Consider the following 27,086-nt stretch of genomic DNA (forward strand, 5'->3'; position numbering starts at 1 on the left):
CACCAATAAAGTACTCAGATGACTGGTTAAATTGCATTTTGCAAATGTGTTTGCACACATGGGGGCATGACTCTGGCAGGGTGGGCAGAAGCAGAGCAGGACACAAACTATCACAAGATGTTTCTACAGTAGTTTTGATGTGTTTGCCATTCTGACATATTAAATTTGAGGCATAAGGAAAATGCATGCATCTGCATCTGAAGCCTGCGCTGACACTATCCATCCCCTGTGTTTAAGGAGCTGGAATATCAGAAGTCTCAGCCCTCACAGCCAGGAGATAAGTTTGTGTCTGTTGTCAGTCAGTTCATCACTGTAGCCAGCTTCAGCTTTTCTGACGTTGAAGATCTTCTAGCAGAAGCTAAAGACTTGGTAAGTTTTCCCTTGCACTCTGAGTATTGCTTGACAGGGCTGGTAACTTTCAGGTATTATAATTACTCTTTCATTTCTAGGACTATGATCAATTGAACCACACACTTTCTAACTGGCCTATGTTTCTTTAGGTTAGTAAGACCTTGGAGTATCTGAATGGTGTTAAACCAGTGAATACTGTGACAGCTTTTTCTTGGTTATTATTGGGCCAAGGCCTTGTGCTTCAGAAACATGTAACACGCTCTCCTTACAAGAGCAGATAAGAGACAGGAGAACAGGGTGTTCCCTCTTTAAATCTCTACTTCTAGAGATTTAAACTTACTAAATGATAGGCACTTTAATTCACAGCCTCGTCACAAAAGGTATAAATAGGACTTTTAAAATGGATTTTGCTATTACAAAATCTTGTTTTCCTGTAAAGGAAAAGTTTTCATTGACAAATACCCAACACCTTAAAATCCCTCTACCCTATCTCACAGTGTCTCTCTGGTTACTTCCTTTTCCAGAATTCACACACATTCATATTCACGTGCACATTTCTCTCATCCTCTTCTTGTTAATAAATGGCAGCGAGCAGCTGCCCACGCGCCCTGCTGAGCTCGTCCATGGCGCCCAGTTTTCAGCTGTGACAACACTCTTTGCTTGAACTTGACTCTTGCTTTTTCTGTGGTCCCCTGTTCAGTTGTAGACGTGGATGATTTTGTATGTAAGTGTACACACACTGGTTAAAGTTCAAAAGCAGACTGTGTTAAGATACACTGGCTCATTTCAGCATGAAACCCCACCTCCTGATACCCCCGACTGAAACCAGTGAACTGGTGTTAGCCGCCCCTACCCCAAACCAGCCAGTACCTACTTCATCAAGGGCGCAGACATTTTCCTAAGAATACAGGGAATAGTTAATTTTTTATTTACACACACCCTACTTTTTTTTTTAATGTTAGTGTGGGAACTTTAGTCTGGGACTAGTTTTCTTCAGATTTCCAAGACCAAAATATACATGACTTCATCATCACTAGAATTCCTAGATAAAAAGATCATTCAGGATGGCTTGAAGTGCATGAACTTGAATGCTTTCGAAACGCAATTGTAGGCTATCTATTGCTGTTTTGTTCATACCAGAACTTTTAGAAATTAGCTTATAAAAATCATGGAGCAAGCTAAAGCACTGTGTGTGGTGTGTGAAGAATGTTGTATTTTTAATCTAAAGAGCTTAGTTTCTAATACAGTAGCTCCAAATAAGTAAAAGATCAAGGATGCCTCAGTGAAAAGTTGTTAAAGAATATTATTATAAATTTAAAGATATGAAATATATGTATAATTGAGAACTGTCTTAATAAGTGTTGAAAATATTTCCTTTACATAGATAATATTGCCAAAACATCAGAGAAACTTAATATATTAAAGGCAAGCAATGCAAGAAAAATAAAAGCAATTAGACCGTGAAGTATTTATGTAGTCCTCCCCAACCAAAGAGTTTCTAACTATGAAGAAACTGAAAGAGCTGGAAATTTTTAAGTAGTTGATAAGGCATAAGGAGTGAGAATTCATTTGACCTTGAAGCTTGAAACACCATCCTTTGTAGCTTAGGCCTAATAGCATGAGATCCTTACAGAAGGAGGTACAGTTCTTAAAAAACAGTATTTGGATGGCCAAAATAACGCTAAGACACTTGAAAGTGTACTATCTCAAATTATGAAGATAAGTGCCAAAAAGAGCTAAAAATGGAAATGTTAAAGACTGGCTGAGCTGTTTCATTACTGTATATATTTTTTCATTTAATTTTTTAAAATTATACCTTAATATTTTGCATTTTAGCTGTTTCTAAAAGATTTGCCTTGAAGGGGGCACTAAAACAAAGGTTTTGGAATAAAATTGTATTCTCAGTCATGAATTTTGGGTTGCCTTAATGATTCCGTAGTCGGTGATTGTTTTCTAATTGAGGCCCAGGAAATAGAGTAATACCAGCATTATTTATGATTAGGAAAAGCAGCTGATTTTGATATTAACCATATGGCACCAATAAATGATATTAAACTACTTCAAAGAAAAGTTAATGGGCTAAGTTCCCTTACCCCTGCTGAGTTTTCTATTAGTTTTATACCCCGAGCACTCTGTCCTCTGGTATTCTGCTTTCTTGTTTTTTACTACTGTTTAGTTAATAAGAAGTCATAGGATGTAATCATAGATGTTAAGCTGAAATGAGGTGAACAAGAATAAATGGTTTCCCAAAATGGTGGAGTATTAAATTTTTTCCTTTAGAAACGATTAGATACGTTTAGCAGCCAAAGGTAAATCCAGCGAGTTATATTTGACTCAACTGGAGCTTCAGCCCCTCAAGAGAGATCGATATTTATGTGATCATGGTGTTCTCTTGAAACACTGAACTCCTTAAAACCTTCTTTTTCCCAGTTCACTAAAGCAGTGAAGCACTTTGGGGAAGAGGCTGGAAAAATACAACCGGATGAGTTCTTTGGCATTTTTGATCAGTTTCTTCAGGCTGTGTCAGAAGCCAAACAGGAGAATGAAAACATGAGAAAGAAGAAGGAGGAGGAGGAGCGCCGAGCTCGCATGGAGGCTCAGGTAAGAGGGCAGATGATGGGCCAGTCCCACCTCCTGGAAGTTCTTCTGCTACATCTCCTTGGTTTTTAGGAAGCACTCCAATGTGCTGGCAAGGAGGAGGGCATCGAGCCCTCTCTAGAATGCTACTGGAGTTTAGTCAGTAGAAAGTTTCTCTTCAGCAATGTGACAGTCTATACCCAAAGCCTAAAAAACTATATTCACATCCTTTGATCTGGAGTTCCACTTCTTAGAAGTCTTTCTAAAGAAATAATTCTACATTTCCACAAAGAGAACAGCACTCGTTATAATAAAGCCCTAACCTGGGACAACCTAAATGTTTACCAACTGGGCACTGGTTCTAAATGATGTTCAGTTCAGTACAGTTCAGTCACTCAGTCGTGTCCCCATGGACTGCAGCACTCCAGGCTTCCCTGTCTATCACCAACTCCCAGAGCTTACATAAACTTGCGTCCATTGAGTCGGTGATACCATCCAACCATCTCATCCTCTGTTGTTCCCTTCTCTTGCCTTGAATCTTTCCCAGCATCAGGGTCTTTTCAAATGAATCAGTTCTTCACATCAGGTGGCCAAAGTATTGGAGTTTCAGCTTCAGCATCAGTCCTTCCAATGAATATTCAGGACTGATTTCCTTTAGGATGGACTGGTTGGATCTCCTCACAGTCCAAGGGACTCTCACAAAGCTGATCCAACACCACAGTTCAAAAGGATCAATTCTTTGGCGCTCAGCTTTCTTTATATTCCAACTCTTACATCCATACATGACTACTGGAAAAACCAAAGCTTTGACTAAACAGACCTTTGTTTGCAAAGTAATCTAAATGATGTAATAGCTACATAATGGACTATTTATGCAGTCCTCAAAAGTTATGTCTGTCTTATGTGAGAAAGCTTACAGAATGGTTTCCATATGAAATATTTTTGTGTAAGATAAGTGTTGATAGTGGTGAGATATACCCCCAGAAGGTTCATAATGGTTATTTCTTGGTAGAATTAAGGATTATTTTCCCCTTTTTATCTGAATGTATACATTTTATATAATATATGCATATTATTTGGATCTTAATAATTGTAACTCTTGCATAGTGGGTTCCAGGCATCCACGATAGAGAGGCTAATAAGCCTGTGATGTCAGGAATGTGGCCTGATGAGCATTTGCTTTCGTCTGTCTATACCATCAAAGAAACCAATATTTTTAATTAGACTATCATGAGATTTGCCCAGATTCTAGACAGTGGGAGTCTAATTACAAAATAGTGGTCATTTTTTTCATTGCTCCTTGTTTCTACAATAAGCCCCCTCACATAGCAGTCACCCACTTGTGACAGCCAAGGGATTGGCAGCTGTTGACAAACATGGCATGACTGAAGCACTGCCATATCCAGTGTTCGTCTCCACTGAATACAAAATACAATATTGTCGTGACACTTCTCTAAACGGTTGCTTTCCATTTGCAGCTCAAAGAACAACGTGAAAGGGAACGGAAAATGAGGAAAGCAAAAGAGAACAGTGAAGAAGGCGGAGAGTTTGATGACCTGGTTTCCGCTTTACGCTCAGGAGAAGTGTTTGACAAAGACCTTTCCAAACTGAAACGGAATCGCAAGCGCATCACCAACCAGATGACAGACAGCAGCCGGGAGAGACCGGTCACAAAACTTAACTTCTAATTTCCCTTGAATACTTTTTTAGAAAGCTCATTAGCAGCCCTTTGAAGTGACTAGAACTTTTCATTACACTGCCTTGCAATCCAAACAGTGGCAATTTCTCCTTTCATCTGTGAGTGAATGTGTGAACATGTGTGTATGTAAATGTATGTGTGTGTATATATTAAGAAATGTATATAGAAGTCTGAGTGTTGTCTGGAGACCTATATGTTTGGTTAAAAGAGAAAAAAAATCTATGTCTATGTATGTGCTCAGAACCCCTTTGTGTATGCATTCATATTGAGTGTGGCTCATCTTCTTCCCCCGAACACCATGACTGTTCAGAAGCACAATACTGTCTCCTAAAAGAGATATGGAGACATTCCCTAGAGTAAAAAGAAAAACAAAAAATAAATATAGCTTGAGAAATATTTTATGGTTTCCAAGCTTGATATACTTTGAAATTATTTTCATTGGTGAAACTGGTGTTGAAAAAATATAGATTTCAAATGGTTTTTGATAGTTGACAAGTACGATGCTGATGCATTGCATCAGTAATTGACAGGACCAGCTTAGAATTTCTGACGTTGGTGTGGGGATGCAGTCTGTAAATGTTTATGGAGAACATCTTGCACACAATCTGAATTTTGTAGAATGTCAATCAGAGTTCTTTTATATGTATAAAACCTGGACATCAGTTTCCCTCCCTAATTTCATCGAGTTCTCTGCCAAGCACTCATGATGATTTCTTTACATTGCTTTTGGAAAGAACACTATTTATCTAAATGCAATCCATGCTCTTGTTAAAGAACAAAATTACCATAATGTGCTTGTTTTCCTAACAGTTTAGAACTATAAACTTTCAAATTTCCCACCCAAGACCTAAAAGAAAGAATTGTCTGAAAGGATAAAAATGATGTTTAAAAAAATTTTATGGGGTGCTTTTTTTTTTTTTTTTGTATTTTCTGTTCTGTAGGACAAGCTGCATCTTCTGTAAATATGTTTCTGAACTAAAGAACACTTAGTAAATGCACAAAATGTCACCACCACCAACAGAGATGCCAAGATCTATTTATCTCTAAGTATGTTTGAAGTGGTTTGCTGTTTATATGTTGTCATTTTAAATTGTGTGTCAGTAACGCTACCTGTAAAATTTCAGTCCAAAAGATAAAGCTCTCAGGGAGAAATGAATAAAAACAATGAACATTAGAAAATAAAATATAGATGCTTACCATTAACCTACCAACTCTTAATATCCTTAAATTATATGATATATACAGAGGACTGTTACTTTTTTTTTTTTGCTTTGCTTTATTTATTTGTCGTAGGGGAGGGGGGCTAAGGTTCTCTATTTTCTTTCCATCAATCCTGTTGTGGTTGGGTTTCCTGTGGAGAGTAGTTTGTCCTATTGCACTAGAACATTATTTACGCACTAAATTGAGTTTCAGTCAATTAACGAATATTTATTGAAACACCTACTATGTGCCAGGCATTGTAGGGCTACAGTGGTTAGCAAGACAGAGCCCCTGCCCCCGGGGAGCTTCTGCTGTAACGGGGACAGTTATGGGGCAAACAGAATACCAATGTGTGTGCTGTATAGGAATCGTGCTATTTAAAAATAATTTGTATAAACTATAATGCTTAGTGCAGAGGGCAAGGTCTCTGCACTACATGAAAGCTGTGAAATAGTGCTCTAAGAGTTGGCAAGAGCCATGGTTTTACGTTCTTCCCCCTCATTGCAAACTTAGCGACTTTCTACACATTACACAGAAGTAAATGACTAGCAAATAAAACAGTCACAAATATATAGCAGACGTCGCGCTCCCCCAGCTCCTAGATATCAAAGTCTGCAAGTATACTGTGTCGAAGATGCAGACAGAGACTTCGCTCAAAAAAGCTTGGAGGTGAGGAGAGGTGGGGTACGCTAGTGGGGTTTGTCTATTCCTTAACTAAAGTGCCTCTATATATATTCTTTTCTATTTAGAGCAGGAGAAATTTGATCTGGCTTGAGTTTGGGACTGTCTTTTGAAAATGGCTTTGTTTTACAGTTTAAGGAATGGGCAAGTGGAGGGAGTCACATAAAGGAGCAATTTTGTGTAGCATGTTTCTCTCACCCTTTGTAATCATCCTCGTTTTGATATGGCCATCCTGGTAGGCCTCCTTTGCCATTTCTGTTTTTCATTTCTTTCCCCGAAAGCTGTGTGCAGGTCATTCCATGTGCCATTGTTGGAAAAAAAGAATAAAAAAAAACACCTACTTTTAGATTGGTGCTGGTGTAAGTAGCCACTTTTCTCTCTTGGGTGTGTATTTTAAAAGTTTTTGTTTGTTTTTTTAAATTAATGCCAAAAAGACAAAGCATTATAATTTGTAAACTTAATTATATGTCTTGTATCTTATCAGTTTAGTAGTTGGAACCACTTAGTCTTTAGGTGCAAGACTGTTGTTACAGTACCAAGAAAAAAATGTTGTATGTGTTATGAGACTGTACATTTTTTTAAATAGCAATATGCAATAAAGAAATGAATTCATTACATGTATGTATATGCTTTCTTTGAGTTATTAAAACAGCAAACTTCTTTGCACTTTCCACCATTAAATTAAATATTGCAAGTCGTTGGTTAATTAGGAATAATATAAACTTATTCATACTGGACCTCGAAAAGCATCGTTTTCTGCTGTGGCAGCATTCAACACATCCACAGACCACCAGATACTACCTCTTTCTGAAATTAACCTTTTTGTGTAACTCTGTTTGAGTTAAATAGTTTCATAGTGAAAGTGAACTCCCTCAGTCATGTCCAACTCTGCGACCCCATGGACTGTAGCCCACCATGCTCCTCTGTCCATGGGATTTTCCAGGCAAGAATACTGGAGTGGGTTGCCATGCCCTCCTCCAGAGAATCTTCCCCTCCCAGGGATTGAACCTGGGTCTCCTGCACTGCAGGCAGACGCTTTACCGTCTGAACTACTGGTAACATTATTCAACTGGAGGTATACAAAAGAATCTCTAATCTCTAGAATCAATCTTTTTCATTTTGAAGCATTTCCTTTAAAAAAATTAATTTATGATATTGGTCAATATGGGAAGTGTCACCTGTACAGAAGGAGGAATGTGCATTATATCCTCTGAAAACTGGGACTCTCTCTTGGCCCTATGTCACTTTGGCTTCCTGGCCATCCTCTACCCAGTATAAATCAAGCTGAAAACAAATTATCCTAGTAGTGGTTGCTTGAGAATTCAAACACTTCTGATCTTGGGAATGGACTCGTGATATTCTTATAATTTATCTTTTTATTTAGCTCCTGGATACTGCATAATATCCAAAAGTTTTTTGTTCTTTTGCACTGGCATTCAGATGGGAGAGATCCTTCTCCATGGTAGGGAAATTTAATATTCCTCCCTACAAATGGAATATACCATTTCTTCTTTACACATTTGAGTGTGGAGCTACATACAGAACCACCTAGACCCTCAGCTTCCCTGGGGTATTGATAGAAACAGGGGAAAACCTGAAACTTTGAGATCATTATGTCTACTTGTATGTCTTCAGTTTCCCCCAGAAAATCATCACTAGGGAAAATGTGCTTCTGTCAGGGGATGAAGCTATTCAAACCCTCCAGGATTCTGCCCTTTCTCTATGACTTAACATGGATAATCTTTAATACACTAGTTTGGACACAATTATTTAATAGATTAAGTTCTTAAAAGGAATTTTCTGTGACTTTAAAAGAAAAAAATAACAAACACCACCTGTTTCTCATCATATGCAAAACGTAAGTTAAGTCCTCCCAAGGTTTAACAGCTACTTGATACCATTTGGTTCCATAAGCACTAGCTTCAGAAACCATTGGACTATGTATGGAGAGACCGAAAGGGTTCTTGCATCAGGGTCACTCACGAACCATTATGCTGAGTTCGGTGCTCATTTTCTCCGTGATGTCTACATATATTGGTTTATGTCCGTATCCCTGTGCCCTCTGTTACTGGGAACTCTGCTGAAGTCTAAAAGCCTTTTGAGTTCATAATTAAGAAATGGCTTAACATCTATAAATTCTGTATCTTGGAGAAAGCTTGGAACCCCTGGAGGAAGGAAATGTATAAGGAGTTTCATGTTTTCCATAGCAAAGACCAGTCCAGTACTTTTTATTTGTCTTGTAGGGAAAACATCAGATCTAACCTTTGGCCTCTTCCCTGATATGCTTTTGTACACTGCAATCAGCTGTGTGTTTCCATGGTATCAAACAAACAGCATGAACACGAGATTGTACACTGACAATGGAGATCATTATTTTAATCAAACCTTGATATGTTTTTGCTTTTTATGGGAAAGAGAAAATTTTCCCATGCCATTTAAATAAAGCATGTGTTCTTTCTGCTTCTCTGCCTCTGGCTTCTTTCATTGGGAGGAAGAAGAAAGGCAACAGTTCTGTATTGATCTTACCATCTCCCACTTAATTTATACCCTTTATGGTCATGTGTGGACATTCCTGTGGCAAAGGAAGCTGCAATCCCCCCATCAATGGTGAGCATCTCTTAGCATCCTTACCCCCATCCTCCCATCTCACTTCCAATGTGAAAATACTTTCCTAAGTCAAGTGAGATTGAGGGGCCACCCTGACTCAGGGATAGGAGGAGTGCCAAGAGAGGAGGTGATTGTGATGCCAAGCAATGACTCAGGAAGACGGCAGCAGGGAAAAGGAGGTGTCTACCAGATGCTTAAAGAGAAAAGTTCTGCTCCCTTCAGCAGTACATATACTAAAATAGGAATGATAGAAGAAGATTATCATGGACCTGTGCAAGGATGATACACAAATTCGTGAAGCGTTTCATATTTTTGGAATCTAATAAAATGGTATAGATGATCTTACTTGCGAAGCAGAAGTACAGACACAGATGTAGAGAACAAATATGGATACCACGAGGGAAAAGGGGAGGGTGGTGGGATGAACTGAGAGATTTGAGATTGACATATATACATTGCTATGTATAAAATAGGTAGCTAATGAGAACCTAGTGTATAACACGGGGAACTCTACTCAGCGCTCTGTGTGACTGGAATAGGGAGGAAGGCCAAGAGGGAGGGGGTTTATGTATCTGTATGGCTGACTCATTTTGCCGTAGAGCAGAAACTTAACAATATTGTAAGGCAGCTATAGTCCAATAAAAATTAACTTAAAAGAGAAAAACTCGTGTACACCTGGCCAGACACTTCCCTACCAAACCCGCCGAGGCTGCCCTCCCCTCGCACACACCCACTCGGCTAAGACTCTCTTTGTTAACTTAGGGTGCCCTCTGACTTCCCCAGCTTATTCACATCTGGGCATATTTCAAAACAAAAACAAAAACAAAAAACACCCTTTGGGACTTCAGCCCAGCCTCTAAAAGCTCAGGATTAACTCTAAGACTAACAGGACCTTGCTGTCCCTGTCTCAACTCTTCACTTTATCTGGGGGGCAGCACTGGAGGAGGGGAGGCAGAAACAAAGGCAGGGTTGGTCACTAGTGAGCTAGTCACACTTAGGCAGCTCAGATGATAAACTTTTAGGATTTCCGGACTGAGAGTTTCTACAGGTTGACTGTCACTAGAAGGCACACAGGAAAAGTCTGCCTTTCCCCCTCCCTCCCTCCTGTTTCATTAGTTACTCCACCATCATAAAGACCTCATTATTTAGAATTGTCTTAAAAGCCTTTTGCAGAAAAACAGTCCTCTCCTATCGCCTTGGATGTGAGAGATTTGACCCTGAAGTGCACCAGCTGTTTAGTGACCTGACATTTTTATGGCTGGTGAGTTCACACCAAGAGCCTGGCCTTCCGAGTCAGCGAGCGGCACTGCGAGGACAGGTCGGGCTGGCCCTGTTTCGGACGGGGTGCTTCAGCTGGGGCGCTGCTGAAGGAGTAAGGCAAAGGGGGAGGAGTCTGCACCACGCAATCTGGAGAAATGATGCTTCCAGGGCGACTGGCATAGACTTTCCCTCACGAGCATGCGGTGCAGGTGACCCTGACCACTCCTGGAACTATCCCCATTAAAATCAAAACATTAAAATCCTCCCCCCAGATGCCTGTTCCCAAGCTTCATTGTCCTGATTTCTGTGTGACGCACTGGAACCTGATCATTCTTGAGTTGTCTGTTTCTGGTGTACATGAACTGGGGCCCTCGCAGACTTCCATAGTACCTTCACTTCCCTGTTTTGGGAGCTGGGCAGAGCAGTTCTACAACTTTCCATCAAAGGATGTCATGGTTCTGCCTCAGAGGTCTCTAGGTGCCAGGGAGTCACTGCAGCCTGCTGACTAACTAGCATTAAATACACTGTCCTGATGGCATAGTTCAATAGTCACACAACTGCTTAGAGCAGATTACGTTTCAGCAGCAAAGCAGCTCATTCCAGAGTGTCCTTTGTTTTCCAGGCAGCCGCGGTAACACAGATCCTCAGAGCCCCATGGGAGCTGCGCTGTAACCACATGCGTTGATTTAGTCATAAAATCAGTGCATGCCTCTGACACGGCTCTCCCTGTCCAGGATTGTGACCTGGGCAGAGTGAAGTTGGAAGCGGAGGAAGGAACAAATCTAACTCACTGGATGGGCCCCCTGCTCTTGTCACGGGGGTGGCCACAGCTGGATGGCGCTGTTTGAGCAGACGCTGTATTTTAGATCCAACCAAAACACTTCCCAATGAGGAGGCTTCAAAACTGTCTCAGATGCATCCACTGACAAGAACCTTTTAGCTTCCAAATTATGAAGGAGACACGGCAGTTGGCCTCACACATTTGAAGAGGGAGAAGATTTATTTTCTATTTCCCTAGAAGGCAGAGCTGCAACCAATGGGAGAAAATCACCCGCACACTGATTTCACTTCTCCTAACCTGTAGTGTGTGTGTGCTAAGTCACTTCAGTCATGTACAACTCTTTGCAACCCCATGGACTGTAGCCTGCCAGGCTCCTCTGTCCAAGGGGATTCTCCAGGCAAGAATACTGGAGTGGGTTGTCATGCCCTCCTCGAGGGGATCTTCCCAACCCAGGGATCGAACCCAGCTCTCCTGCATTGCAAACGGATTCTTTACCATCTGAGTCACCAGGAAAATCCCAGTTGCATGTTATCATGGCCCTTAATTCCTGAATACTGCAGTATGCATTTCCTAAGAATAGGGCTATATTCATAGATTATTTCACTACATCTATCAGCTTTATAAATTTATACTGATATGTGTGTCTAATCAACAATCCATGTTCCAATTTTGTCAGCTGGGATAAGAATGAATGTCGTTTACATCATTTCACCCCTCCAGGAAAGGATCTAATCCAAGATTCAGATACTGCATTTAGTTGTCATCTCTCTTTAGCCTCTTATCAGCTTTTATCTTTCATGACATTGGTATTTTTTAACAGTAGTCCTGTGGTTGGAGAATGGCTGCCATAAAGATGACCATGTTCTAGTCCCCAGAACCTGTGAATATGTAATATGTTACCTTACATGGCAAAGCGGGCTGTGCAGGTATGATTATGGATCCTGCATCATCTAGGTGGACCCAATGTAATCTTTTTTTTTTTTCATTTTAGTATTGTTTTATTATTTGATTATTTATTGATATGTAAGTGTACACTTTAATTTCCTAGCACAACTCTAAACACAAAGACTTTATTTTTCTCTTGATACTTCTTAGAATTGAAGATGACTTTGTGATTAATTTATGGTGCCTTAAAATACTATGTTCTGAAAGTGTTGCACAAAATGCTAGTTCTTAAAATATTCCAGGAAAAAGGGCAGATGACGGGATAATGAGGTCAAAAAAGTTTGTGGAAAAAGCTGCACACTGTTGTTTCCCTCTTAAAAATACATAATTTAATTTGAAGACAAATCAAACTTTGACAATTCCTGTGTTAAAGATACAACTTAACTCAGTTTTTCCTAAATGTAACCAATTTTTTGTTTAATATGGTCAGATATAATCTTCAGGAATTACATCTTAATTTATGTATCTAAAGTACGAACTCACTGGTAGAGAGAGCAATTTAAATTGGGTTTGGTTTGTTTTTACAGTAACAGTCAAATACCTTTTATCTGTTAGTATGGGTCTATTTTCAAATTTCCTCCCCTCTCCCTTTAGTGAACACCATTTAACATCCCTTAAAACTGGCACTCTGTGGAATAATTTGGGGGAAATACATTTGGCTTATGGCTATGGTGAAGAGTATCCTAGAAGATGTCCCAAAACTCTGTACAGGTATTGGATGCATGAGACAAGTGCTCAGGCCTGGTGCACTGGGAAGACCCAATGTAATCTTATAAGCGTCCTTATAAGGAAGATGCAGGAGGATCAGAGAAGATGTGGAAACAGAAGCAAGAGGTAGTGTGACTTTTGCCTTTGAAGATGGAAGGGGGCCACAAGCCAAGGAAAACAAGTACCACCCCCCTCCCCCCCGCAATCTACTTCTTTCATGGTTTTCACTTTTTTTGTGTTTTTTTAGAATTAGGTAATATATTCTCAGCTGGAAGACACCACACATGGTATCAAGAAATCACATCCTGAAACACTTTTGTCCATCCCTCATAGGTGACATAAGTTCTGATCACCCAGTCAAGGTGTCACCCAATTTCTTCTCTGTGTAATTAATTACAGGGTTTTGTTCTTTTTCAAAATTAATAAGCAGTCTGCTCCTCACCAAAATATCCCCATAGGTTCAGCATCCATCAGTGGTTTTTGGCTGAAACAATCTTTATAATAATTACAAAGTAATGATATAGTTCAGTTCCAACATTCTCTCTGCATTTACCAGTTGGTCTCAACGTTCTACTGTAAGCAAGATCCCTCCTACCTCTTCCACTGTTAATTATCTATGATTAACATGGGCTCATAAAGTCCTGTTTTCTCAGTAATTTTTTTATGCTCAGATTGTTCTAGATTTGACCAGAATGAGCTCTCTCAAGCTTGCTCCTGTGTCCTTGTAACATATCATATTTTTAAAAAAACATTGTGATTTTCTAACAAAACCAAAGTTTCCAGGTTTATCTTGTACCTACCCTGCCTCAGCCTTGGAGTCAGACATTTCTCCAAGGAATTCTGATGCCTTTCAGTGGGCATATTATTAGAGATCAAGATTTACTTTGCTTCTTGACCCTTTCCACATAGTGAGGAAACATAAACATGTATATATCCATATAACACACATACACAGAAATCTGTGCTCTGCTTAGTCACTCAGTCGTGTCCGACCCTGCGCGACCCCATAGTCTGGGGGAGCCTGTAGTCTGCCAGGCTCCTCTGTCCGTGGGGATTCTCCAGGCAAAAATACTGGAGTGGGTTGCCATACTCTCCTCCAGGGGATCTTCCCAACCCAGGGACTGAACCCAGGACTCCTGTATTGCAGGCAGATTCCTCACCCTCTGAGCCGCCAGGGAAGCACAGAAATATACATGTGCACCAAAACAAATATACCCGTGAGATGTTTTAGAAATGACAACTCACACCAATACCTCAAATCCTACTCTATCCCCACAGGGTCCTCGTCTCCTCTTCTGTATTTGTATGTCTCTCCTTCCAGAGTGAGAACTCCAAGTCCTAACCATATCAACACATTTACTCATTTGCTCACTCCTATACTGAACATAAAAGAGCTTCTGAATTGCTTCTTACACAACACTACTGAAAACTAATCTACTAAAGAGCACAGAATTTGTATGCAGTGTTCTCTTCTACTTCCCCTCCCCACATTTCACTCTCTTCCCCAGACTGAGAAAGATAATCGAAAAATGTGTGCATAAAGCTACTTGGATTGGCTCTTTTTTCCTCCCCCTTTTGTAAGTGTTAAGTGTTAGTCACTCAGTCCTGTCTGACTCTTTGCAACTCCATGGACGGTAGCCTTCCCTCCTCCAGGTGATCTTCCTGACCCAGGAATTGAACTCGGGTCTCTGCATTGCAGGCAGATTCTTTACCATGTGAGCCACCAGGTTATAGTAATGTTTTGAAATACACTGCTGCTGCTGCTAAGTCGCTTTAGTCGTGTCCGACTCTGTGCAATCCCATAGACGGCAACCCACCAGGCTCCTCTGTCCCTGGGATTCTCCAGGCAAGAACACTGGAACGGGTTGCCATTTCCTTCTCCAATGCATGAAAGTGAAAAGTGAAAGTGAAGTCGCTCAGTTGTGCCCAACTCTTGGCAACCCCATGGACTGTAGGTAGGCTCCTCCATCCATGGGATTTTCCAGGCAAGCACACTGTAGTGGGTTGCCATTTCCTTCTCCATGAAATACACTAGTTTCATTTGTTTCCATTTTCTTTCAGTTTTGGTTAGGTTTTGTCCCCTTCTCAATCTTACTAATTTTATGTTTTAAATATGCAGTCAACTAACATACTTTCAAAGTCAAAACTCTATGAAAGAGATATATACATAGACTCTCCTGTGTCCCTTTCACTCAACTCTGAAGGTGTAGGTACTCAACTTTAACATTTAGTGGAAATGATGCCCAGTTGTGGATGTGTCTCGTAGTAAAAGTAAAGTCCAATGCTATAAAGAACAATATGGCATAGGAACCTAGAATGTTTGGTCCATGATTAAAAATAAATTGGATGTGGTCAAACAGGAGACAGCAAGAGTGAACATCAACATTTTAGGAATCGGTGAACTAAAATGAATAGGAATGGATGAATTTAATTCAGATGACCATTATATCTACTATTGTGGGAAAGAATCTCTTAAAAGAAATGGAATAATGCTCACAGTCTACAAGAGTCTGAAATGCAGTACTTGGGTGCAATCTCAAAAATGACAGAGTGATCTCAATTCATTGACAAAGCAAAAGATTCAGCATCACAGTAATCCAAGTGTATGTCCCAACCACTAATGCCAAAGAAGCTGAATAGTTCTAAGACCTACAAGACCTTCTAGAACTAAAACCAAAAAAAGATGTCCTTTACATCATAGGGGACTGGAATGCAAAAGTAGGAAGTCAAGAGATACCTGGAGTAACAGGCAAGTCTGGCCTTAGAGTACAAACTGAAGCAGAGCAAAGGCAAACAGAGATTTGCCAAGAGAATGCACTGGTCATGGAAAACACCCTCTTCCAACAACACAAGAGATGACTCTACACATGTACATAACCAAATGGTCAACACCGAAATCAGATTGACTATATTCTTTGCAGCCAAAGATGGAGAAGCTCTATACAGTCAGCAAAAACAAGACCAGGAGCTGACTGTGGCTCAGATCATCAGCTCCTTATTGCAAAATTCAGACTTAAATTGAAGAAAGTAGGGAAAACTACTAGGCCATTCAAGTATGACTCAAATCAAATCCCTTATGATTATATAGTGGAAGTGACAAATGGATTCAAGAGATTAGATCTGAGAAAAAAACTGTGGATGGAGGTTCATAACATTGTAGGAAGCAGTGACCAAAACCAACCCCAAGAAAAAGAAATGCAACAAGGAAAAATGGCTGTCTGAGGAGGCCTTACAAATAGCTGAGAAAAGAAGAGAAGTGAAAGGCACAGGAGAAAAGGAAAGATATTCCCATTTGAATGCAGAGTTCCAAGGAAGAACAAGGAGAGATAAGACTTATGCAAAAAAATAGAGGAAAACAATAGAATGGGAAAGACTAGAGATCTCTTCAAGAAAATCAGGGAAACCAATGCAACATTTCATTCAAAGATGGGCACAATAAAGGTCAGAAACGCTAAAGACTTAACAGAAGCAGAAGAGATTAAGGAGAGGTTGCAAGAATACACAGAAGAACTGTACGAAAAAGATCTTAATAACCCGGATAACCATGATGGTGTGGTCACTCACCTAGAGCCAGACATCCTGGAGTGTGAAGTCAAGTAGATCTTAGGAAGCATTACTATAAACAAAGCTAGTGGAGAGAATGGAATTCCAGCTGAGCTATTTCAAATTCTAAAAGATGAATCTGTTAAAGTACTGCCCTCAATGTGCCAGCAAATTTGGAAAAGTCAATAGTAGCCACAGGACTAGAAAAGGTCAGTTTTCATTCCAATCCCAAAGAAGGGTAATGACAAAGAATGTTCACACTACCACACAACTGCAATTTTCACATGCTACCAAGGTAATGTTCACAATCCTTCAAGTTAGGCTTCAGCAGGACGTGAACGGAGAACTTCTAGATATACAAGCTGGATTTAGAAAAGGCAGAGGAGCCGGAGAGCAAGTTGCCAACATCCACTGGATCATCAAAAAAGCAAGAGAGTTCCAGAAAAAAACTACTTCTGCTTTATTGAGTATGATAAAGCCTTTGATTGTGTGGATCACAACAAACTGTAGAAAATTCTAAAAGAGATGGGAATATCAGACGACCTTACCTGCCTCCTGAGAAACCTGTATGCAAGTCAAGAAGCAGCAGTTAGAATCGGACATGGAACAAAAGACTGGTTTCAAAATTGGGTAATGTGTACATCAAGGCTGTATGTTGTCACCCTGCTTATTTAATTTACATGCAAAGTACATCATGCGAAACAAAGGGCTGGATGAAGCACAAGCTGGGATCAAGTTTTTTGGGAGAAGTATCAATAACCTCAGATATGCAGATGATACCACCATAATGGCAGAAAGCAAAGAGGAATTAAAGAGCCTCTTGATGAATAAAAGAGGAGAGTGAAAAAGAAACTGGCTTAAAATTCAACATTCAAAAAACTAAGATCATGCCATCCAGTCCCATCTCTTCATGACAAATATATGGGGAAACAATGGAAAGTGAGAGACTTTTTGGGGGGGGGGGGTTCCAAAATCACTGCAGACAGTGGCTACAGCCATGAAATTAAAAGACGCTTGCTCCTTGGAAGAAAAGCTATGATGAACTTAGACAGCATAATAAAAAGCAGAGACATCACTTTGCTGACAAATGTCCATCTAGTTAAAGCTATGGTTTTTCTAGTAGTCACGTACGGATAGGAGAGTTGGACTATAAAGAAGGCTGAGCGCCAAATAATTGATGCTTTTGAACTGAGGTGCTGGAGAAGACTCTTGAGAGTCATTGGACTGCAAGGAGATAAAACCAGTCAATCCTAAAGGAAATCAACCCAGAGTACTCATCAGAAGGACTGATGCTAAAGCTGAAATTCCAATACTTTGGCCATCTGATGCAAAGAGCCAACTCATTGGAAAAGACTCTCGTGCTGGGTAAGATTGAAGGCAGGAGGAGAAGAGAATGACACTGAATGAGATGATTGGATGGCATCACTGCCTCAATGGACATGAGTTTGAGCAAACTCCAGGAGATGGTGGAGGACAGGGAAGCCTGGCATGTTGCAGTCCTTGGGGTTGCAAATGTCAGACTTGACTGAGCGACTGAACAAGAACAAAGTTGGAGGTACTCAACTTTAACGTTTCTTTTATAATGATAAATGTAAGTGTTCACTTATTTTCCCTTCTTTTTTGCACAAAAGGTAGTATGCTCTTTTTCAGTGAGCCTTTTACACTTAAAATCTGCTGGAAATTACTCCATATTGATTCACACAGATCTTCAACATCATTAATGTTTGCAGCTGCATTGTATCCCATTGTGTCTACTGAATGTGTGTGTGTGTGTGTATGCATTAAGTTGCTTTAGTCATGTCTGACTCAGCGACTCTATGAACTGTACCCTCCCAGACTCCTCTGTCCATGGGATTCTTCAAGCAAGAATACTGGAGTAGAGGGATCGGGTGGAGAGGGAGGTGAGAGGGGGGATCGGGATGGGGAATACATGTAACTCCATGGCTGATTCATGTCAATGTATGACAAAAACCACTACAATATTGTAAAGTAATTAGCCTCCAACTAATAAAAATAAATGAAAAAAATAATAGAAGTTATAAAATTAAAAAAAATAATAATAATACTGGAGTGGGTTGCTATGCCCTCCTCCAGGGGATCTTCCTGAGCCAGGGATCAAACCCGCATCTCTTATGTCTCCTGCCTTGGCAGGTCGATTCTTTAGCACCACCTGGGAAGCCACTGATTAAACATAGTTTATCCGACCAATCTCCAAAATTTTCCAGTTACATATATCATTGCAATAAATAATCTTGTGCTTCTCTATTAATTATTGTTGGAGGTTTGTTTCCAGTATAAATTCCTAGAAGTGGGATCACTAAGTTGAAGAGTAAACACCTAGGTCATTTTATTAAAGACTGTTAAATTCCCCTCAGAGGGGCTGTACCATATTGCATGCCTTCCAGCAGTGTGTTGGTGTGCCTAATGGATTCAATCAGTTCTTACAATTTCCACTGTTACCTGCCCTCACCAGCAACAAAGCACCGCCATCTCTCCTCTGGACTACGGCAATGGCCTCCTAACTAGTCTCTCTGTTTCAGCCTTTCCCCCCCCATAATCTATTCCCAACATAATAGACAAAGTGATGTTTTCAAGGTGTATGTAAAATCGCTGCAGTCTGCTGAAGCCCTGCCTAGCCATCTCACTTAGAATAAATGTAGCAATTGTCACAACAGTACCTTTGGTCCCAAATGGTCTGGATGCCCACCCAGCTCCATCACCCCTCTGACCTCATCTGTCCCTGTTTCTTTCCCTTTCTCCCTTTGCTTCCTCTTCTTCCTTGATCATACCAAGTGCTGACCTACATCAGAGTCTTCGCGCTTCTGTTTCCTTTGCCTAAAACACTCTTCCCTAAGCTACCACATCACTTTCTCTGTCATCTTCTTGAGAGTAATTTTCTTTTTTTTTTTTTTTTTTTTGGCTATATCATATGGCTTGCAGGATCTTCGTTCCCTGACCAGGGATTGAACCCAGGCCCCAGGCAATAAAGATGTGGAGTGCTAACCACTGGACCACCATGGAATTCCCTGAGGTTTTTCTTCTTATGTAACCTTCTTGCCACTCAATTTATGATTACAGTCCACACATATCCCAGCAACCATCCCTGTTCTCTGCTCTCCTTCATAACACTTATCATATATGTTACATACTATTTTTTTTAATTACGTCTCCTGCTCCAACCCCACCCATTAAAATAAAAGCTCCATGAAGTCAGCGATGTTACTATGCTTTGTTCACTGAGGATTCCCAGCACCTGGAACAAGGTCTGCCACACTAGAGGATCTCACGGTGTGTGTGTTAAACTGACTGACTGACTTCAATATACCATTCTCTTTGATAGATAAAATATACAAAAAACAGAGATGATGTGACTAATGCAATTGATGAGGCAATTACCAATACATTTTCTACAAAATAAGTCTTTGTTGTAGGGACTATTGTGTGCATTGTAGGATATTTAGCAGTGGCTCTGGCCTCTACCTTCCCAAGATGTGACAAGCAAAAATGTCTCCAGACACTGCTAAGGGTCCCCTGGGGAGTAATATCTCTCCCAGTTGACACCCACCCATCTATGCTTATGTTCCTAAAATTAAGCCATACACGCACCAAAAGAGCAGAACTTAATAATAAAAGTTTAAACAAAAAATATCATCATCATTTGGGAAGAAGATTTTCCAAGAAATACTGGGTCAAAAGTTAACCAAAACTACATCTAAGATGTGTTTAAAATAGGGTTGCCAGGTGCTCGCTTCGGCAGCACATATACTAAAATTGGAATGATACAGAGAAGGTTAGCATGGCCCCTGCGCAAGGATGACACGCAAATTCGTGAAGCATTCCATATTTTTTAAAAGACAACATCTTTAACAAGTGGTGCTGGGAAAACTGGTCAACCACTTGTAAAAGAATGAAACTAGAACACTTTTTAACACCATACACAAAAATAAACTCAAAATGGATTAAAGATCTAAATGTAAGACCAGAAACTGTAAAACTCCTAGAGGAGAACATAGGCAAAACACTCTCTGACATAAATCACAGCAGGATCCTCTATGACCCACCTCCCAGAATACTGGAAATAAAAGCAAAAGTAAACAAATGGGACCTAATGAAACTTAAAAGCTTTTGCACGACAAAGGAAACTATAAGCAAGGTGAAAAGACAGCCCTCAGATTGGGAGAAAATAATAGCAAATGAAGAAACAAAGGATTAATCTCAAAAATATACAAGCAACTCCTGCAGCTCAACTCCAGAAAAACAAATGACCCAATCAAAAACTGGGCCAAAGAACTAAACAGACATTTCTCCAAGGAAGACATACAGATGGCTAACAAACACATGAAAAGATGCTCAACATCACTCATTATCAGAGAAATGCAAATCAAAACCACAATGAGGTACCATTACATGCCAGTCAGGATGGCTGCTATCCAAAAGTCTACAAGCAATAAGTGCTGGAGAGGGTGTGAAGAAAAGGGAACCCTCTTACACTGTTGGTTGGAATGCAAACTAGTACAGCCGCTATGGAGAACAGTGTGGAGATTTCTTAAAAAGCTGGAAATAGAACTGCCATATGACCCAGCAATCCCACTCCTGGGCATACACACCGAGGAAACCAGATCTGAAAGAGACATGTGCACCCCAATGTTCATCGCAGCACTGTTTATAATAGCCAGGACATGGAAGCAACCTAGATGTCCATCAGCAGACGAATGGATGAGGAAGCTGTGGTACATATACACCATAGAATATTACTCAGCCATTAAAAAGAATTCATTTGAATCAGTTCAAATGAGATGGATAAAACTGGAACCCATTATATAGAGCGAAGTAAGCCAGAAAGATAAAGACCAATACAGTATACTAACGCATATATATGGAATTTAGAAAGATGGTAACGATAACCCTACATGCAAAACAGAAAAAGAGACACAGATGTACAGAACAGACTTTTGGACTCTGTGGAAGAAGGCGAGGGTGGGATGTTTCAAGAGAACAGCATCGAAACATGTATATTATCAAGGGTGAAAACAGATCACCAGCCCAAGTTGGATGCATGAGACAAGTGCTCGGGGCTGGTGCACTGGGAAGACCCAGAGGGATCGGATGGAGAGGGAGGTGGGAGGGGGGATCGAGATGGGGAACACATGTAAATCCATGGCTGATTCATGTCAATGTATGGCAAAAACCACTACAATATTGTAAAGTAATTAGCCTCCAACTAATAAAAATAAATGGAAAATAAAATAGGGTTGCCAGATAAAATACAGGATACCCAATTAAATTATAATTTCCGATAATAATTTTTTAGTGTAAGTATGTCCCATGCAATATTTGAGACACGTTTACACCAAAAAGTTTATCTGTTGTTTATCTGAAATTGAAATTTAAATGCAGAGCTTGATATGTTACTTGCTAAATGTGGCAACTCTATAAAGTAATGAGTATATACATTGTTACCTAAAAAATATAGCTACAATATATAGAATAAAATCCAAATTCAAAGGCAAAGTTATGTATGTTGATGCTTTCATTTCTTAACCATAGAATGACTAAAAATTAACTAAAAGTTTAAACAATGAGAAAAGTGCAAAATAAACAGAAAGAAAACAAAATTAGTAATCTAAAGGAATGTCTCACAGCTAAGTTAATTAAAAGAGGAACTCTTGCCCACTCTAGTTACAGCCTTGACGGTAAGACTGTAATACTTGGAGACACTGGATTCTTGGGGAGTGCTGAATACATTCTGATGACTGTACATCTACTCAGCCCTTTTCTTAATGCCCTATCTCTGTCTTCTGTTGGTATTTTTTTCTTTAGATATATGACCACATGTCTTTGCCATGCTTTGTAATGTCCATCAGATTTTGTCTGCAGCCTTTAATCTTTTGACTAGAGGAAGCTCTTTAGTCACAAGTATGGACATCATTGCATAACCTGGTGACTTCAGAAAATGCCTACTTTGTGTCCATTTAGCTGATTCAGTTGGATTAACTGAGATTGAGTGATTCTCATTGTCTCTCTCCATCATTCTCTCTATAGATGAGTTCAGTATTTTCAAGGCATTTCTCTCCTACATCCTTTTAGGCACATTCAGGATGAGATGGTTAGATAGCACCATCACCTCAATGGACATGAATGTGAGCAAACTCCAGGAAATGGTGAGGGACAGGGGAGCCTGGTGAGTGCAGTCCACAGGATCACAAAGAGTCGGACACGACTGAGCGACCGAACAACAACAGGGAGATGGCACCACCTCCCTGAAGGCATGGGCACCCAAGACACGCACCCCTAAGTGACTGGACTCCCTGAAGGGAGCAATTGTATCAACCAACTTTGAGAACCAGGATGGGGACAAAGAAGTAAGGCCTATTGTGTATGATTGACTATCACCATATGGTCATTTCCCAAGCCATGTTCTTCTTATCAGTGGTGGCCCTGCTGCAAAATTTCAGTTTGAAAGAGCGTTACAAGGGGAAAAATTCCCAACCTTTATGTAGCATTTCCTAGGTAGTAAACACAGGATTTCCTGCATCCGAAATGACTTCAATCAATTGCTTGTTCCTTCAAACATGGCCTGGTGACAAATTTGGACAGGGTTCCATTAAGCGCAGATAAGCTTGTTGATTGAAATCTCCTCTAGCTGAGCAAGGGGTTTGGCCACGTGTGCAGAAAGTTCACAAAGCTGTCCATCCCCACGGGCCTGCGAGCTGCAGAAATGAGTTTTTATCTTATACGGATTCCTGCATGGTCTTGGTATTTCTTGGGTTTTTTCCATGGCCCCCCAAGGAGACTAGAGTTGCTGAATCACCTGTTTCTTCTGAAAGCTCAAGAAGGCAGCACGGAGGGTTAATGCTGAGCTTTTGAACACGAGCATCTGTGAGAGGGAAGGGGAAACTTTCCAACTCACACTCTCCACGGGAAGGAAGTGTGTTCAGTGGAGGGGCTGGAATCCCTCTCTCTTTCTCTGACATAATTCTGGTCACACCAGGATAATTTGTAAATCTGCATTAGAAGCAGTTCCTTTCCCCATTTCCCATTCCTAATAAGGTGCTTGTGATGAACTAAGTGAGTGGAATTCTCTCCCCAGACTTCAGCCCCTCTTTGTTTTAAAATCCTTTAGTGAGCTGCTGCCGGAAGCATGTGGTTTCGTAACTCCCAAGATGCAGTGTTGGCCTGGAACACATCTGTAGTTTAGTCATCACAATGATGTTTCAAAGAGTCACAGCAACCTCTCCCATTTGCCAAAGCACAAAGGATGTACGGGATTTTGATTCTATAATATTCTATAGAAATATGGTATCCATGCCATTATGTGGAAGGCACTGGGGAGGAAACTTTTTCAGGAAAAGCCAGGTGAGTCTTTGGGGTGAGGATTTGTAATATTTCCATCATGTTGCCTCAGTTGCTGTCAAATATAAATACCAGCTGTGTACCTGGACATAATCCCTCTGGCATGTCTGTGCTCATAGACCTCAAATCTGCAGTTTAGTGAATCAGTGAATTGCTACCATTCACTTCCTTAGTGTCTTTGGGTTTGGTTGTTGAGAATCAAGAACCATCTGTTTACCCTATCTCCAAGTTTTAATGAATTTATGAAAATGAATTCATTAAAATATGGCTGTATAAGTTTGCATGATCAACATTTCAGAGGAAATTTCATTTTAGAATAATAAGTATCATTTAATAAGGCTAGGCACTACAATAAGCATTTGTCATAAAACAACCCAATAAAAACCCAGTGACTCATATTTTACAGAGGAGGAAACTGAGGCTCAGGAAAAGTAAGAAAATTTACCCAAGGGCACACAAAATTCAAACATAATCTGACCAAAAAGTCTGAGACCTTACAAATATTCATTCTTAAAAATTTGCAAAAGACACTGAATTGCCCACCTAATACTTTTTTTCACTTCTATGTTGATGATGCTATTCTCTGAGATTAAAAATTGAAACCAGAACAGAGCTTGAGGACATTTTGACTCACTGTTGCAAGTGGGAATTTTCTGATGGTGGAACAGTAATCCTAGAATCTGGAGGCTGGAGGAGACATCAAAGGACTACTATAGTGGACACACAAGTTTCAGTTTCCTACTATCAAGTCCTCTTTCTTCTGCTAACCATCCTCTTCCATCAGTGTGGGGACAATCAGAAGGTTCCCACACTCCTAAATCAAAGAACGGACATGAGACCCAAGCAAGGCACGTAGAGCTGAGGAATGCCAAACCTGGTTCCAGCAATAGGCCCTGGAGAGACTGCCATTAGCTCTTGCTGTTCAGAACTCAGGAGCTTCTAGTCCTTTCTGAAGCTGAGCTGATCTTCAGCTTTCCCAGCAATTCTGAGAATGGGCCAGAGTCAGATTCTGCTGCTGGAAGTGAAGAATCCTACAAATGTCTGATCTGGGGTGTTCAAAGGACTGAGGGGCCAGACTCTGCTTCTGCTTTAGCAAAAGGACTGTTTGAACCAAACATTTTGCTTTTAAAGTTTGCAAAATCTCGTCTAAGCACGTTTTGTCCTTGGTGGTTTAAACTGTGACGATCTAGCTCAGTTCTCGGGGCCTATAATTTTTATTTTGCAAATGGGGGCTTCCCAGGTGACACAAGTGATAAAAGATCTACCCCAATGCAGGAGACTAGGGGTCTACCCCTGGGTGACAAAGACCCCCTGGAGTAGGAAATAGCAACCCACTCCAGTACTCTTGCCTGGGAAACTCCATGGGCAGAGGAGCCTGGTGGGCTACAGTTCACGGGGCTGAAAAGACCAGAACAGGACTGAGTGTCTGAACAGAGCACATTTTACAAATGAATTAAAATATGAGGAGAGGGTGGCACCTTAGGAGCCCCTTTAATCTCAACATCATCTGTACACAGTCAAGACAGACAGGAACAACTGCCGGCCCAACGCACCCTGCTGCCAACACTTTTAAACTTGCATCCAAATCACGTCTGAACTTTCCTTTAAACAACTTATTATAACCAGCAAACTGTATGACAGCACATTCTTTGTATACACATTCAATGCGGGCAGTTTTCCGTATATCCTACTCCACGCCTGTCAAAAGAGATTTGCTCAATAATTTCTTCTTTAGAGCTATTGAATCTGAAATTTATAAAATTTTAAGGGACCCTTCCAAATTCAAGACCAAATCTAAAGAAGTTGATCAGAATTTTTAATCTATATTCCTCCCTATTCCTCATACTATCACTTTTCAAAAAGGCAAAAATCTAAAGCTCCTTGTGAAAAAAGAAAAACAGAGGCTCAAACCTAACTCAGTTTTTTGGCTTGAGAAGAAACATAATCTTATATGTTTAGCAGTGAATATCTGTGGTGGTTTTTTTTGGTCAAAAATAGATTTCTCCTCTTTTCTATTTTTATAAATGAGCTAAAAAGCGATGTGAACAATTGAAGGGCATCTAAAGAGCTATATCAGGGTTGAGAGGTTTATGGCAATGGTGGTTGGAATAGATAGTCCTCAGGACAGGAACAAACTGAATTCCAAAAGTTCAGATGGAAGTTTGTTTTTAAAACTTGAAACATATTTTCCATTGGAAATTGTATTTAAAATGATAACTGTATCCTAAAAGTTATCCTACAAAGGGCTTTCAGACTATTCTAAGAGTTCTGACACTACAGTAAATAGTCCTGGTTCATACGGTACAGAAAGGAACTTGCTGAAATCTGATACCTCTTTCTTTACCCCTCACCCTAGCTTCCCAGCACCCTTTGCTTCCCTAGATCTCCTCTTGGGCGCTGTCAACAGTATAAGTCCTTGGCTTATACTTCCTGCAGGTGCTACTACCCTCAGGTCACCTGCAGCAAAATTACACCAGGGGCTTATTAAAATGAAAATTACTAAGCTCTATCTCTTACATAGAAATTTCTATGAGTGCTAAATTTCTAGGACGCTGCATTTTAACCGGCTCCGCAGGTGATCATTTCACACACTGAGGTTTGAGAGCTGTTGCCCTAAGTGTTTTGCTTTTCAACTGCCTATTTTCACCTCCACCCCAAATCCAAGTTTCTGTTCACTCCAGTTCACTGCTCTCAGCTCAAGTGCAGATGACAGCAATAGATTAATGTAAGTTTATAGAATACTTGGGTGATGGAATCCTCAGGGTTCCTGCCCTCTTATCTACCCTGATAATCATTTTTGACAACTATGTCTATTTCCTTTCAGATGGAGCTACACAATTTTGTGTGTGTGTGTGTGTGTGTGTATGGCAGGGGGCGGGAGAATTGAAATTATATACGTGGAGAGATTTTTGCCTTACTTAAAAAAAACTTAATCAAATGTATTTTCCAACCTGTTATGTATTTTGTGACAATAGAATTTTAAATGATTACTTAATATTTTAATTTTATGACAAGTTTTTTTGACAAGTTTCCTATCTGTTCAATGTGCGTCACCATCACAAATAAGGTTCTGATGAATATTCTCGTATATAGTCTTTGACAGAATCTCTCCATTTGCCCTTGGGATTCATGTCTGGAAATAGAATTCAGAGTTTCTCACTGCACACTGCCAAAATGTCCTCTGGAAGAAATCTTACCAGTTAACGTTCCCAGAGGCTGGGTGTGATAGTTCCCTTCTACTAACTGCACCACCAATATTGAGTCATTTCAGGATTAGGAAACTTTCAGGCACTTTTCTTTTTTTAAATGAGGGATGATCCAACCTGTGACTTCAGAGAATAAGGGGATAAGGAAGAGAGATCATTGGAGCTGTGGGCAGAG

At 40.2% G+C, this 27,086-nt stretch overlaps 1 protein-coding gene and 2 non-coding genes across 5 annotated transcripts in view; all 3 read left to right on the top strand.

Moving 5' to 3' along the window:
• Positions 1-7,129, top strand: part of DAAM1 (dishevelled associated activator of morphogenesis 1) — a 180,625-nt gene extending 173,496 nt beyond the window's left edge. For all 3 annotated transcript variants that reach the window (XM_020910673.2, XM_020910674.2, XM_070469419.1), the window contains 3 exons: positions 238-369; positions 2,782-2,952; positions 4,407-7,129. In XM_020910673.2, coding sequence (XP_020766332.1) covers positions 238-369; positions 2,782-2,952; positions 4,407-4,616 — 513 coding nt within the window. In that variant the 3' untranslated portion in view covers positions 4,617-7,129. The remainder of the gene's footprint in view (positions 1-237; positions 370-2,781; positions 2,953-4,406) is intronic.
• Positions 7,130-9,326: 2,197 nt separating this feature from the next.
• Positions 9,327-9,429, top strand: LOC139035761 (U6 spliceosomal RNA). The gene has a single exon (XR_011488478.1). It is a non-coding gene; the product is annotated as a U6 spliceosomal RNA (small nuclear RNA).
• Positions 9,430-20,093: 10,664 nt separating this feature from the next.
• Positions 20,094-20,200, top strand: LOC139035717 (U6 spliceosomal RNA). Its single transcript, XR_011488434.1, has one exon. It is a non-coding gene; the product is annotated as a U6 spliceosomal RNA (small nuclear RNA).
• The last annotated feature ends 6,886 nt before the right edge of the window (positions 20,201-27,086 follow it).

The sequence above is a fragment of the Odocoileus virginianus genome, chromosome 6 (genome assembly GCF_023699985.2).
Source record: "Odocoileus virginianus isolate 20LAN1187 ecotype Illinois chromosome 6, Ovbor_1.2, whole genome shotgun sequence".
In the NCBI taxonomy this organism is placed as follows: domain Eukaryota; kingdom Metazoa; phylum Chordata; class Mammalia; order Artiodactyla; family Cervidae; genus Odocoileus; species Odocoileus virginianus.